The sequence below is a fragment of the Chiloscyllium plagiosum genome, chromosome 5 (assembly GCF_004010195.1).
Source record: "Chiloscyllium plagiosum isolate BGI_BamShark_2017 chromosome 5, ASM401019v2, whole genome shotgun sequence".
Taxonomy (NCBI): domain Eukaryota; kingdom Metazoa; phylum Chordata; class Chondrichthyes; order Orectolobiformes; family Hemiscylliidae; genus Chiloscyllium; species Chiloscyllium plagiosum.
In genome coordinates this window covers 103,294,722-103,308,621 of record NC_057714.1, presented here as the reverse complement: position 1 = coordinate 103,308,621, position 13,900 = coordinate 103,294,722, and the positions used below count along the sequence as shown (strand labels likewise).

At 37.0% G+C, this 13,900-nt stretch overlaps 1 protein-coding gene across 2 annotated transcripts in view; it reads right to left on the bottom strand.

The window, feature by feature from the left end:
• Positions 1 to 2,745: 2,745 nt before the first annotated feature.
• cnpy1 (canopy FGF signaling regulator 1) overlaps positions 2,746 to 13,900 on the bottom strand; it is a 78,707-nt gene continuing 67,552 nt past the window's right edge. For both annotated transcript variants that reach the window (XM_043690716.1, XM_043690717.1), the window contains exons 3-5: positions 5,563 to 5,769; positions 5,111 to 5,207; positions 2,746 to 3,199 (exon numbers count right to left, since the gene is read on the bottom strand). In XM_043690716.1, the coding sequence (XP_043546651.1) occupies positions 3,156 to 3,199; positions 5,111 to 5,207; positions 5,563 to 5,769 (348 nt within the window). In that variant the 3' untranslated portion in view covers positions 2,746 to 3,155. The remainder of the gene's footprint in view (positions 3,200 to 5,110; positions 5,208 to 5,562; positions 5,770 to 13,900) is intronic.

Here is a 13,900-nt window from a genome sequence, read left to right as displayed (position 1 = left end):
CAATCCCTCTTTAACCAATCTAAACCCGCGGTGATGAACTAAAATGGATTATTCCCAGTGACTTTCCAAACAAGTATTGCAAATGGCGGTGCGTAAGAAAACGTTTCGGTTAAGAACTACAACGGGCCATCTTAAATATTTTTTGTTTTACGACATCTCACGCTCACAGGAAAGGTAGTGTTATAGTTTTAAAGCATTCGGGGTAGAGTGTATTGGGGGCGGGGAAGTGAAAACAAAATAAATAGCAGGAAAGTTTTTTTGGGTCCCACTAGCTGTCTTCAACACAAAAGCGATCCCTTCCCCCCTCAGTTATTTCACCCACACTTTTTAATGCTTCCTTGTCCAACTTGAATATGCAATGAAGCGCCAGTCTTTTGTGGCGGAAATATAATTAAACTGGTGAAAGATGTAAAAGTGAAGAATAGGGATGACATCAGGCCGATTTCACACTTGGCACTCGGATGGCCAGGACCAAGCCAGACTCTTGCCATGCAACACAGATCAAAGAACTGCCACCACCAAAAAAGGGGAAGGGGGATTTAAGTATGCTAATCCCCAGGACAAATATATTTTAATCTTGTTAGAATACAAGTTAATGCTGCAGCTCAGAGGCTGAACTTTGTCAGACTGTAGAGAGCCACTTTGCTGCAGTTCTGATTGAGGTGGACCTCCTGGTTCAATGATATTGAATTTAGGTTATTTTACAAAATAGTCCTTCATACAGACTAGGCCAGTCTAAAGAAAGATACTCCCTCTCTTCCACCCAAAGCCTTAGCAGCTGTGTCACTGACCTTGCTAAGCTCCCCTGCCAAGGCGTATAGGAACAGAAGGAAATAAGCATTTATCTATCTAGTTTGCAGATGCTAAACTAAGTCCATTCCACCAGTTTCACAATCGGGCCTTTCGAATATTGATTTTGGTGATTGGTAGAATGGGTAATGGCTGTTTCAATGTAACTGTAGTGACAATGTGCTTTAAAAACTATATATTATCATTGCTTCAACTACACACAGAAGGCGGTGAAAGAGAAGCTAAGAACCCGGAGTATCTTGGCTCGGGAAGGAGGGTGGGGGTGGGTGGTGGGGGGGTTGAAGAGATCGAGTATAATTAAAACAAAAGCCGCAATCTCACAAACCTACTTATTTCTAATATGGGAATTCATTTGTATGTTCACAGTATATTGAGAAATGCATACTCTGAAAATGTACAATGAAGAGTAGCCGTAACCTTGTTTTCTGGAGTTGGTTAACATAAAAGAGTCTCATGGAAACTTACAATTATCCATTTAAAAAGCATTAAACATACACGAAACAGATTTCGGCCAGTAACCCGGATTGAGAAGATTTCTTCGACTTAAAAGCTATGACCACGAAGCCACATGTCACAACAAAGGTTTAATTCCTCATTAACGCCGAGAATTTCCAGAATGGAAGCCCTCGCGGGCTATCGTCCAGCCAGCAGTTAACCAAAAAAAACTGGATGTTTCGTTCTGAATGATCACAAACGATGGCCTTATCCTCACAAAGTTCATTGGGGGGGGGGAGAACGAATGGTCAAATATACGTTTAAAAGGGACATCGTGAACAAAATTCCCACGAGTTTACACTTCCCAGCAGGACTCTGCATTGAATTACAAGTATGTGCTCTCCCCCCCCAAAAAACACACACACAAGAGAACGTACACAGCATTAATGGAGTCGTGCACAATTCCAAATATAAACGCGGTAGGGAAAGTTTGCCGCGATTATCAAAGAATTGAAAAATATTTCAAAGTATCTGCATAATACACATTTACTTACTAGATCGTGAACTGGTAACCGCTAAATAGACCATTTATCAGTTTTCAGCTTGTTCGGTGATTTCAAAATTGAAAGTTCCTGTTTAAACTGGACATTCTTTAAGACTTTGACCTCCTGACCATAGATTATGTGTCAATTTCAGCATTATAAAGAAACAATTATGGAGCCAATGACAGCAGCTTCACGTTTTAAGGGATCTTTGGTTTCACTAAGTGACAATGAAGTTTACTTGTAGATCTGCTAAAAAGTCATCGATTTGAACATAAAAACACATTTACTGACACTTGCACATTGTCTTCCTTTTATTCTAATCCATTGAAGAGTGCATTTAAAAAAATCCACTCAAGATGTGTGCATAATTGAAAACGAATCTAATTTGAAGGAAGGTTTGCTCTTAAGACATATTCTGGTTCAAAATGAGCAGTGTGAACAGCCTAAACATCAATTTAAAATAATTTAAAAGTTTAAAGGCACTAAAATTCAAAATGAATGTAGATTTTTATTTACACTAAAATGTTAGAACTATATTAAAATGTACTAAGCAGACAGTGGATTTAAAAATATTTTGAGCTAAATACATTAGTTTCAGTTTGATATCACAAAAATGTTCATAAATGATACAAATTGGAAATAAATGAGTTAAGGCAAAAAAAAAATTAATTGAGAAATGAAAATTTGTGCTCCTTCAGTAGAATGAAAAGACTTCTACTTCATGTGACATGATATTTACAGCACATTAACAGTTATTTAATTTTGACCAAGAATATCAAACAGCCAAGCTGAAATGGGCAAACCCAGTCTAAAAGTTTGCAGAACAATCAAAGGATAACACAAAAGTTAGATTTTGGATTCAGAGACTGCTGTGCACCCTTTAAATATTTAATGCATAAGCTGCAAGGAAAACAACAATCCCGATAACTAGAATAAAACTCAAACAAATCCACTGTTTCAGAAGAAAATTGTATTTTTATTTGGAGGCATAGATTATAAAATTGGCAATAATCCTAGTGAAAAATCATCACATAATTTATTTGAACAAGAGAGGAAAAGTAGTAAGTATTATTTTCTGGTTCCCGTGTTAAGCTAAAAATCTTTCCAAATTTAGATTATTGATTTAATCAAAACTCCTCGTGGTTATAAAATCTGTTTAATAAAATTGAGGGTAATGAGAACACTAGAACAAATCAAGAGTTATCAAAAGAACAACCATAATGAAAGTATCTGAATTAGTAGTTATTGAAGAGCAGACAACAAATTCAGAGCAGTAGCCCTGGTCCAGTGTAAATTCGCCAGCTGTTGATGCAGTCATTTATAATTCTCCTAGTCCAACTTGATATGCACCAGTTCTTTGCAGGATTATAGATCAGAATGGAAACTTTGTCCAGATAGATCACATATCTCTGGTTTAAGGAAAAGACAAATAAATAAGTATTTCAAGTTTATATTTTTGATATTATTCATGAAATAGTATGAAATATTCCAATATCTATGATACTTTAATAGCTTAAGTTTTGCATGAGGTTAACTTTAATAATATATTTAAAAGGATCAACATTAAAAGATTTAGCTTGGGCAAAAAGCAATTTTTAAACAAAAGTCTTATTGCGTCTTGCATTAAGTAGTAGTTTTTCCAAAAGTCAATTGTTTTGATTTTTTGAGGCTGTGAAAGCCTGAGGAAACAGTGGAACAGACACTTATTAACCACCTGTTACAAACAATCCAAAACTCAACGTCATTTGGCACTATTTAAAGAAGTACTTCACTAAAATTATTACATTGGAGGTAAACAGACCTTCACATTTAGTACCTCTACAATGCCTTAAAGGTGATTCAAAACATAAATCTTAAAGTTAATTCAAAACCCAAATTTTTGGTTGATATGTTCTGCAGTTCTTGCCTTAAAGATCGCAGCAAACCTCTGAAAACAGTTTTATATTTTTATGTGAACCATGTTGGGAAAAAAGCTGTTCTTTTAATTTTAAAATGTTTTAAGTACTCCAAATATTCCAAAACCCGTGGAGATAATTTAAAATTATATTGGTGTGAGACTATGAGTTCAAAGTACAAATCATTTTTAAACTGTAAAGTTTCACCTATGCAGAATATGAAAGGACATTTCAGTCTGCTATGTTTGTTTAATAGCTTGTTAAACATACAAAATAAAAAAGGTTCACTATAACTACATTTACAGAAACAGACAAGGGCTGACTTGAAAGATCAGACTCAATTTTTATGAATTGAAGATCTTATCAGACAGTATATAGAGACCTATTTAAATATTCCTACTATATTACTAATTAATCTCATTGAAAATAAACAGCATGAAAAAATCAATTTTTGAGATTCTGAACTACAAAAGAGAATTATTTTTCATCTTCAATGTCAGGTGCACTTTATGTGACTACAGCTTACTTTAGTCTGTTACAAATATGTACCAACTTACCTCTTCATTTGTGCAAATTGAATTAGAAATTCTAACAACAAACTAATAATCAACAGTGTTTTGCAGGAGAACTAATTCTCCCAAGCTATAATGTTTTTCAAACTTTATTTTTGCTGATTCTAGTGAACTAACCTAGATCTTTAGTTAAAATTAAACAGCAAAATACATAACTAAATATTAAAGATTATTTAGATTCTCAAGGCAATTTAACCATAGCTTGAAATAAAACAATGGCACTAGTGAGAAACATAAGAAATGGCTTGAAGAATTAGCAAAAAACAGCTATTATCAGACATACTAAAACACATCAAGTGAAATGTTGTTGAATTTAAAGCTTTGCAGCTTTTAACTATTTGAAATTAACATTACGATTCATCACCTTTTCATTACCAACACCACGGATGAAAAAGTATATTAGTTATTAACGATAGACTCTAATCAAAAGAAAATTGAGATTTTAGCCATTTATTCCCTAAAGAATCTCATTTCAGCTAAGGGGATTTTCAGCACGCAGCTTTTCTGAATACTAATGGAACCAGTCACAAACAGTGGGATACAATTATCTAAAAACACAGTATATCTACTTACCAGTAAACTATAGTTGATTCTGTTTATAAAAAAGAATTTATTGACCGGAGTTTTAAGTTGCATATCAAACAACATGGTTTGAACTGGCTATAAATATCAAAAATTAGGCAAAAGTTCCGTTTGGCTAATGGTACCTTAACAGAAGAAACTTACATGTGCAAGTAATGACCCAAACTATTTAATCAGATTAAAAGATTTCTCTCCCATTCAACGTAACCAATACAATATAGCTACAAGAAACTGACAAAAGGAAGTATAATATCCACACAAGATGCAGTACCTGATTTCTCACTGCACAGCTTGTCAGCCACATGGTCTGCCTCGTGGGCAAACAGAGAAATTATTTCCTCTTCATATTCTTCCAGTATACTTTCACACTAAGACCCAGAAACAGTAAGATCACATTAAAGTACAATTTGTTTTGTTCATTTTGAAATGAAACACATATAATTCTAGGTGTTCCTTTGTTACCTGCTGCCATTTTCTATTCCCTACATCTAACCAATATAGCAAAGACCATCTTGTAATATTTTCACATTAAAATAACAGAACATGAAACTGCAAAAATATGATCACCAGCTAATAGCCGTTCAATTATCACACTTTTTTTGGTTTACTTTTAATAAAATATGAAACCTTAATAGCATAATTTTAAATGCAGATTTCATGAGCTGAAGTTCTGGTGCCCTCTGCTGTAATAGCTGCCTGTTCACACACAAAAAAAATCCTTACCACAAACTTTAGTGATTTAGAATTTTCAGGATCAAACTTGAAATTCTTAAAATCTACTGAACCCAGTTTCTCAGAATCCCTTGGAGCAAATCTCATGTAAGTCTTCTTCTGGGTCTCTGGATCCACATATAATGCATAATCATCCATGTTTGAACATATAGTTTCAAAGAGTTCAAGTAAGTGAGTCTCTGACTTAGCATATGGAATCTGCAGGAAAACAGAGAATATGAACAATGCGTTACGCATTTTTTAAAAACTCAAAACTAAAACTAACAATGCAACTCAAGTTGAAAGATGTCCTAGTATTTGCTTTTGCCATCTTTGTTCATTTCAAATACATTTTTGGTCCAATCAAAGCTTACAAAAAAATTTGAACAAAAATATCACTTCAGAAAATTAAGTTAGTAGATCACCACAACTAGTTTGCTCAATGACTGGTCAGTCTAGACACTGTTCATTTGTTTGCTAGCAGCTGCTTAATCCTTGTTCAGGATTCAGTGGAGAAAACAAGGCCCAAAAGTCAGTCAGGTCTACAGTCTCAGTTTTCATTTCCTGGAATAAATGCTGCAGAATTGTCTCATCTCCTCCCCCTTCACCAAATTTAAGAAGACCTCCAGTCAACACCTATACTCCTAGGGTGAATTGCCACAAAGAGTGCACAAGAGGTCAGAATAGCCTTTTAGCTTAGTAACTGGACAAAAAGTTTTAACTGTCTAGACAGGTCAAGGTGCAAAATGAACCCCGTTGCTTTCTCCGGAAGGGTTTCAATTGAAGCCAAGTACAGGGTAAACAGAGGAGATACATCCGCAGGCCTATGCGAGTCCCTCCTGCCACCCTCTACTGATCAAAGTAGGAAGTTTGCATGACAACCGCAGTCAAAGGGCTGAATCGCTGATGAACTCTATTTCAGCAATGTAGATATGGCCAGATTCCATTGTCTCCTTTCAAACACAGTATGGCCCCTTCCGGTCCCAGTGATTACATTATGGATGCATTTTCACATAAGCAGTTCATTCACACAAAAGGTTTCTCCTTGCTTCACTGCCATCTGATCACAAAGCAAATACATCAGTGCCTAAACATTAAAATAAGTGTTTTTCTGACTATGTTCCTAGATCAGAGTTTCCTTCTGTTTTACTGACTTAATATGATTATTTGAGCAGAACGATGCAACTTATATTTATATAACTTTGTTTGCAAGATCTATCACAGATCGAGATTTTTGGTAAAAAGATCTAGGGAAAATTATATGAACATTTGGATCTTACGCTATATCTGCATAAAACAACATTGCTACCATCACTATGGATGACATCAATTCTCTAGTGGCTTTGTAACAAATCAATGTTACAGAGCACCATTTAGCTAGGTCCAGAAAAGAAACACTTTCCCTCAACACTGTCATAGTAGCTTAAATTCACTATATTACTAGAAGCATTCCTTGATGTGACAGAGGGGAGGAGAAAAAAACACATACACTGCACTCTGCCAATAGAAAAGATGTCTGAGATACTGCCCTGTAAATTGCAGCTGCCATTGAAATGAGAATGAAGAGACTGCCATTATTAAAATGTGATGGAAGAGAGTCACAATCAATTTTGCCTGTCTGCATGGACAAAAGTTTCTTATCTTACGAAAAAAATAAGACTGATGCTCTGCAAAGAGGTGATAAAGGTGAAGTGCTTTGGATTTTTCCAATGTTGAAACACAATAGAATGAATTCCCACCTTCAGGATAACAAAAACAATTTTAGAATACAGATAGCCAAACTGCTATCAAAAATGCATTTGGAGAACATTTCATAAAAAAAATTGTTTACACCAGATAAATATGACAAAAAAAAGACAAGAATGACTGCCTAGAATAGTAGAAATCTGCAACTTGGAAGAAAGCAAACCTAAAACGTTCTTGCTTACAGAGTAGATACAAACAATTTGAATTTTGAAAGCACTTCTTTTAAGTTGCAGTTTTATTTTAATGATTGCTGTCCAGCTCCCACAGCTGTGATCAACTGTTAAGTTCACAAACCAATGTTTACTACCACAATTTGTTTTTGCAGTGATATATCAAAAATGTTAATTTTGTTTTGCTTCAGTTAGAGGAATATATTACCTTAAAAAGTTAGCATTCCAAATGCATGACCACTATCTTTTCTTCATATGCAGAATTTAAAGAATCAGATCGAGATAGAATACAAAGCTATATTGCTACGTGTTAGCATTTGTTTCCATCTAAATATGACCCAGATTAAAAAAAGCAGATCTTCTGCAACAATTTGTTTAAAATGAGAAAATCTTGTAGGTTAATTACAAGCCTGTATTATGCATTACAAGCCCATCTGTCCGACTGGGTTCCATACGTTTTTGCTCTAAATTGCTAATTTTAAAAAAAAACTGAAAACATTAGATGCAAATTTTCTATTCAGATTAATAGAAAGAATGGCTAAAGTGATGGAAATCTTCTATAAATTTAATACCGCACTTAATCTATTGTAGTATATTTTTGTGCAATTAAATACACTTTCCATGCTATCTAATATATCAACTTTAACTTGTTGGAAATTAATAGTATTACTTTACTGAACAGAACAGAAACAAAAATATAGAAGTGTGAAAATTGGATGAAAGAAAAACTAAAGCTGTTTACAGCAAACCAATCTCCTCAATGCTTTGAAAAATGACCCTGGTGAGGTTCAAATCAAAACCATATTGTCCATGGTTTACATAGTAACTGTCAGATGTCAGTCTTCAGCCTCAAGCCACCTTTTAATGAAACCCCTTCAGTCATTTTTTTAAAAACTGAAGGTGAACAATAAAATTCCACAGAGTATACTTGACACTTATTCAGTGAGTAAGCTTTAATATTGGTCACAGAGGATCATCAGAACATGGCACCTCTAACTTAGTCAAGTAACGACAACTAGCAAGACAATTGGCATGCCAATCTAAAAAGTAGTGATACGTAAGTTATGCGAAATTCCCTCAAAAACTTTAAAATAAAAATAATTGAGCATGATTAACTTTAGTATTTAATATATATGCAATTTTTTAATTAAATATTTCACAACATTTAGGCAGGAAATAGCTGCACTGATGAAACAAATGGACAGAGGGGAGTGTGCAGACACGGTACAAAATTAGATCACTACCTAAAAAAGCGCCTTTACCAAGGTCGTACTTTACCATGAAACTGTGGATTTAAGTTTTAGGTCAGTAAAGAGATCAAATATTCAGATGGTGAATACTCTATAATGAATAAAGTAAAATGGAATATTATCAAACTTTGCTCAACTGACCCATTGTGGGACTAAGATCTTCAGAAGCAAGACATACTTTCTATATTTTCATAAAACATGACAGATGGAAAATTCCTTTAAAAAAATGACACTGCATAAAAATAGTTTGAATGTTTTACTCTAACAACCAGTCTGTTTGGTTTTCTAAACCTACATCAATCCATCTGCAGTGTAGTATAATAAATTTCTTGGTAGTGACAGGAAGAAAAATGTCAACTAGTTAATAAGACACTGATAAATGTATTCAGTTAAAATGACTTGCAACCACGCCCTTGCAACAGCAGTCTCGACATTTAAGAATAATTTCAGTTTGTTTATTAAAAAATTCTACACATATTAAAAAGATCAGTCATCATATTTTTCACCAGAAGGAAACAAATGGCCTGCCTCCATACTGGCCTCTGCAGGTCTTGAATTGTTAAAGAGGGTACCAGGAGCACACCAGCTTGGCCTATCTTTCCTCACTCTCCTGTTCTCGTAGCCATACCTACCTGCTGTAATATGGAGACACTCATCTCTTCTGCTAGGTACCTTACCTATACATATGATTTGAAATCCACAAATGACTACATTCAGGCAGATAAATAAAAATGATTAAATACAAACCTTGGTTTGAAACCAATATCTCTAATAGCATTGTTACTATTCTCTAAACATACATATAAACCAAGAAGTGTATAGGTATCAGCTATGCAAGATATTTCATAAGAATTCCTTGACTGATAAGCAGTTTGTATTTGAGAAGCGATCTGACCATTTATAAGCAAAACCTGCACTATGCAATTGATTATAATCAAGCATGTCCAATTTTGTATCACCAAAAAACAAAATATTTAAAAATTCTTAAATATTATACAAGTTAGACATATAGTTCATGAACTAGAAGACTAGCAAATTTAAATTTCGCTTCATTCCCACCCACTCCAATATGTAAGGATGCATTTGAAAATATGGTTATTCAGAGGAAGCTGATTATTTTCTTGTTGAATTGTACCAAGTAGACTGAATATTTTATGTTCTGCTAATAAAAAAGGAATTTGTGCAAAAATGAAACTGAAACAATGTTAATTGTACTTTTTGGTCTTTAGCATCGTTGAATAATAAAGAAAAATCATTAACTTATGATCCTTAAACAAGATCATTTCACATTTCTGTTAACAGAAATGCTGGAAGTTGAGAAATACCCCTGCCGTTGCTCACAGTGAGCATCGATTCTTGCAACCTGGGAGGTGGGGGAGGGTTGCTGTTGGTGTGGGGGAATGCTAGGAGTGGGCCTGTGATAATGACAGAACAAGAGTACACTTGTCTTGCAGTCCAGATGGAATGCACTTTAGTCTGTTGAGGAAGTCAGGATGGAGACACCAAAAGACTACAAATCTTTCAGTAAGTTAACAATGGAACACATGAAGTCCAGCCTCCCAGATTGCCTTGATCCACTACAATTTGCCTACCATTGCAACAAATCCACAGCAGAAGCCATCTCCCTGGTCCTTCACTCATCCATGGAACATGTGGCGAACAAGGACACCTATATCTGACTCCTATTTATTGATTTTAGCTCCACCCTCAACGCACCATAATTCCAGCCAAATTCATCTCCAAACTCCAAGACCCAGGAGTCTGCTCTCCACCCTGCAATTGGATCATCAACTTCCTGATCCACAGACCGTAAACAGTAAGGATAGGAGACAACATCTTCTCCACAATAATTCTCAACACCGGTGCCCCGCAGGGCTGCGTACTCAGCCCTTACTATATTCCTCATACACTCATGACTGCTTGGCCAAATTCCGCAATAACTCCATTTACAAGTTTGATGATAAGACCACCATAGTGGGTCAGATCTTAAACAACAACGAGACAGAAAACAGGAAAGAGTTAGAGAGCTTCGTGGCATGGTGTAAAGACAACAATTTCTCCTTCAATGTCAGCAAAATGAAGGAAATGGTCATCAACTTCAGGAAGACGAATGGAGAACACGCCCTTGTCTGTATTAGTGGTGTTGAGGTGGAGATGGTCAAGTGCTTCAAGTTTCTGGGAGTAAATATCACCAACAATCTGTCCTGATCCATTCACCAGAGAAGGGATCTGACCATTCAAAAGCAAAACCTACATTATGCAATTGATTATAATCCAGCACGTCCAGTTTTGCTACACCATAGTTAAGAAGCTATAGTCAAGAAAACACACTCATGCCTCTACTTCCTCAGGAGACTAAGGAAATTCGGCATATCTACAATGACACTTACCAATTTTAATTGATGCACCACAGAAAGCATCCTATGTGGATGCATCACAGCTTGGTATAGCAACAGCTCTGCCCAAGACCACAAGAAATTACAGTGTTGCGAATGCAGTCCAGTCCATCACACAAACCAGCCTTCTACCCATTGACTCCATCTATACTGCCCACTGCTTCAGGAAAGCAACCAACATAATCAAAAAGACCTCCTCCCACCTTGGTTATACTCTCTTCCATGCACTTCCAATGGGCAGAAGATAAAAAAGCTTGAAAAAGATTTAAGATCACCTTCTTCCCTGCTGTTATCAGACTTATGAATGGACATCTCATATATTAGAATTGATCTTTCTTGGCGCCTTCTTTGTAGCTATAACACTATATTCTGCATTCTGTTCTAGAACAGAATGTAATACTGATGTGCTTCTGGAAGTCATGATTTGTCCGATTAGCATGCAAAACAATACACTACACTGTATCTCAGTACATGCAACAAAACAAAATCAAATACCAAGAAAAGAAATTCATGGAACGTTGACAAGATGATTTTTTTGGAGGAACGTGTGGTAGATTCCATGAGGGAACAGGCTATTTTGGACTGGGTGATGTATAATGAGTCTGACTTGATTAGGGAGCAGAAGGTCAAGGAACCAATAGGGGGCAGTGACCACAATACGATAGAATTCACCCTGCAGTTTGCGAGAGAGAAACTAGAATCAGATGTAATTATATTACAATTGAGTAAAGGTAACCAAAATACACGAGGGAGGAGCTGACCAGAGTTAATCAGAAGGGAAGTCTAACAGAGGAGATAGTGAAGCTGTAATGGTGGTATTTTTGGGTGGTGGGGGAATGATAATTTGGAAGGCACAGAAGAAATTCATCCCTCTGAAGAAGAAACATGTTAAGGGGAGGATGAGGCAACCAGGCAAAGAATAGAAGCAAGAGAAAAATGCATGCAATGTGACAAAGGTTAGTAGGAAACAGGTATTGGGAAGCCTTTAAAAACCAAAAGATAACTTAAAAAAACCAATAAAAGGTGCAGAAAATGAATTACGAGGGAAGCCAACTAGTAACAAAAGAAAAAAAACTAAGAACTTCTTAAAAGATATATAAAAGCTCGCAGAGAGAGAAGAGTAAACATTGGACCACTGGAAAATGAGGCTGGAGAAGTGATCGGGGAAAAAAGAAAAGTTGGAGAAGTTGAATAGATATTTGACATCAGTCATAGAGTCAAAGATGTACAGCATGGAAACAGACCCCTCGGTCCAACTAGTGGACCCCATCGTGGTTCCCAGTGACCATGATTGTACTAAATGTTGATTGCTGGAAGAACTTGGCTCAGAGTTGATGAGCTGGACTCTGAGTTTCAAACATTGCAACACATCAGGGAGGAGGAGAGCTACCTGGTTGCTGTGTTTCAGGAGACTGTCACACTCCATAGAGTAACTCGAATTCAACCAGTGGTCAGGGACAGGAGGGTATGGCTGTGAGTGAGGCAGGTAGAGGGATCCAGGAGGTAGAATTGCAGGAGCCTCAGTCTCTGTTCTTGTCCAACAGGTTCAACAGTTTTGTTCCTTGTGTGGACGGGAATGGGGACTGCAGGGAGGATGAGCTGACTGACCGCAGCCCTGTGGTGCAGGGAGCCATTAAAGTGGGGAGACAGAAGAGAAATATTGTGATTGGGATAGCATAGTTAGAGGTATAAACACTGTTCCCTGTGATCATGATCGAAGAATCCTAAAGGTTGTGTGGCCTGCTTGAGGCTCGGGTTTGGGATATCTTATCTGGACTACAGAGGAACTTCGAGTGGGAGGGTAAAGATCCAGTGGTTGTGATCTACATAGGTACCAATGACATAAACAAGACTAGAGCAGAGGTTCTGTTAAGGGAGTATGAACAGCTAGGAGGTGGCTCCAAGATTGGTGAGGGAGAAATGGGTTTGAATTCATGAGACATTGGTACCAGTACTGGAGAAGAAGGGACCTGTTAGACAATAGACAATAAGTGCTGGAGTGGGCCATTCTGCCCTTCGAGTCTGCACCACCATTCATTATGATCATGGCTGATCATCCTCAATCAGTATCCTGTTCCTGCCTTATCTCCATAACCCTTGATTCCACTATCCTTGAGAGGTCTATACAACTCTTTCTTAAACGAATCCAGAGACTGGGCCTCCACTGCCTTCTGGGGCAGAGCATTCCACACACCCACCGCTCTCTGGGTGAAGACGTTTCTCCTCATCTCTGTCCTAAATGGCCTACCCCTTATTTTTAAGCTGTGTCCTCTGGTTCGGGACACACCCATCAGCGGAAACATGTTTCCTGCCTCCAGAGTGTCCCATCCTTTAATAATCTTATACATCTCAATCAAATCCCCTCTCAGTCTTCTAAACTCAAGGGTATACAAGCTCAGTCCCTCCAATCTTTCAACATAAGATAGTCCTGCCAATCCAGGAATTGACCTCGTGAACCTACGCTGCACTCCCTCAATAACAGAATGTCTTTCCTCAAATCTGGAGACCAGAACTGCACACAGTACTCCAGGTGTGGTCTCACCAGGGCCCTGTACAGCTGAAGAACCTCTTTGCTTCTATACTCAATCCCTCTTGTTATGAAAGCCAGTATGCTATTTGCTTTCTTCACTACCTGCTGTACCTGCATGCTTGCGTTCATTGACTGGTGTACAAAAACACCCAGATCTCTTTGTACTGCCCCTTTACCTAACTTGACTCCATTTAGGTAAGAAGGGCTTATGCCCGAAACGTCGATTCTCCTGTTCCCTGGATGCTGCCTGACCTGCTG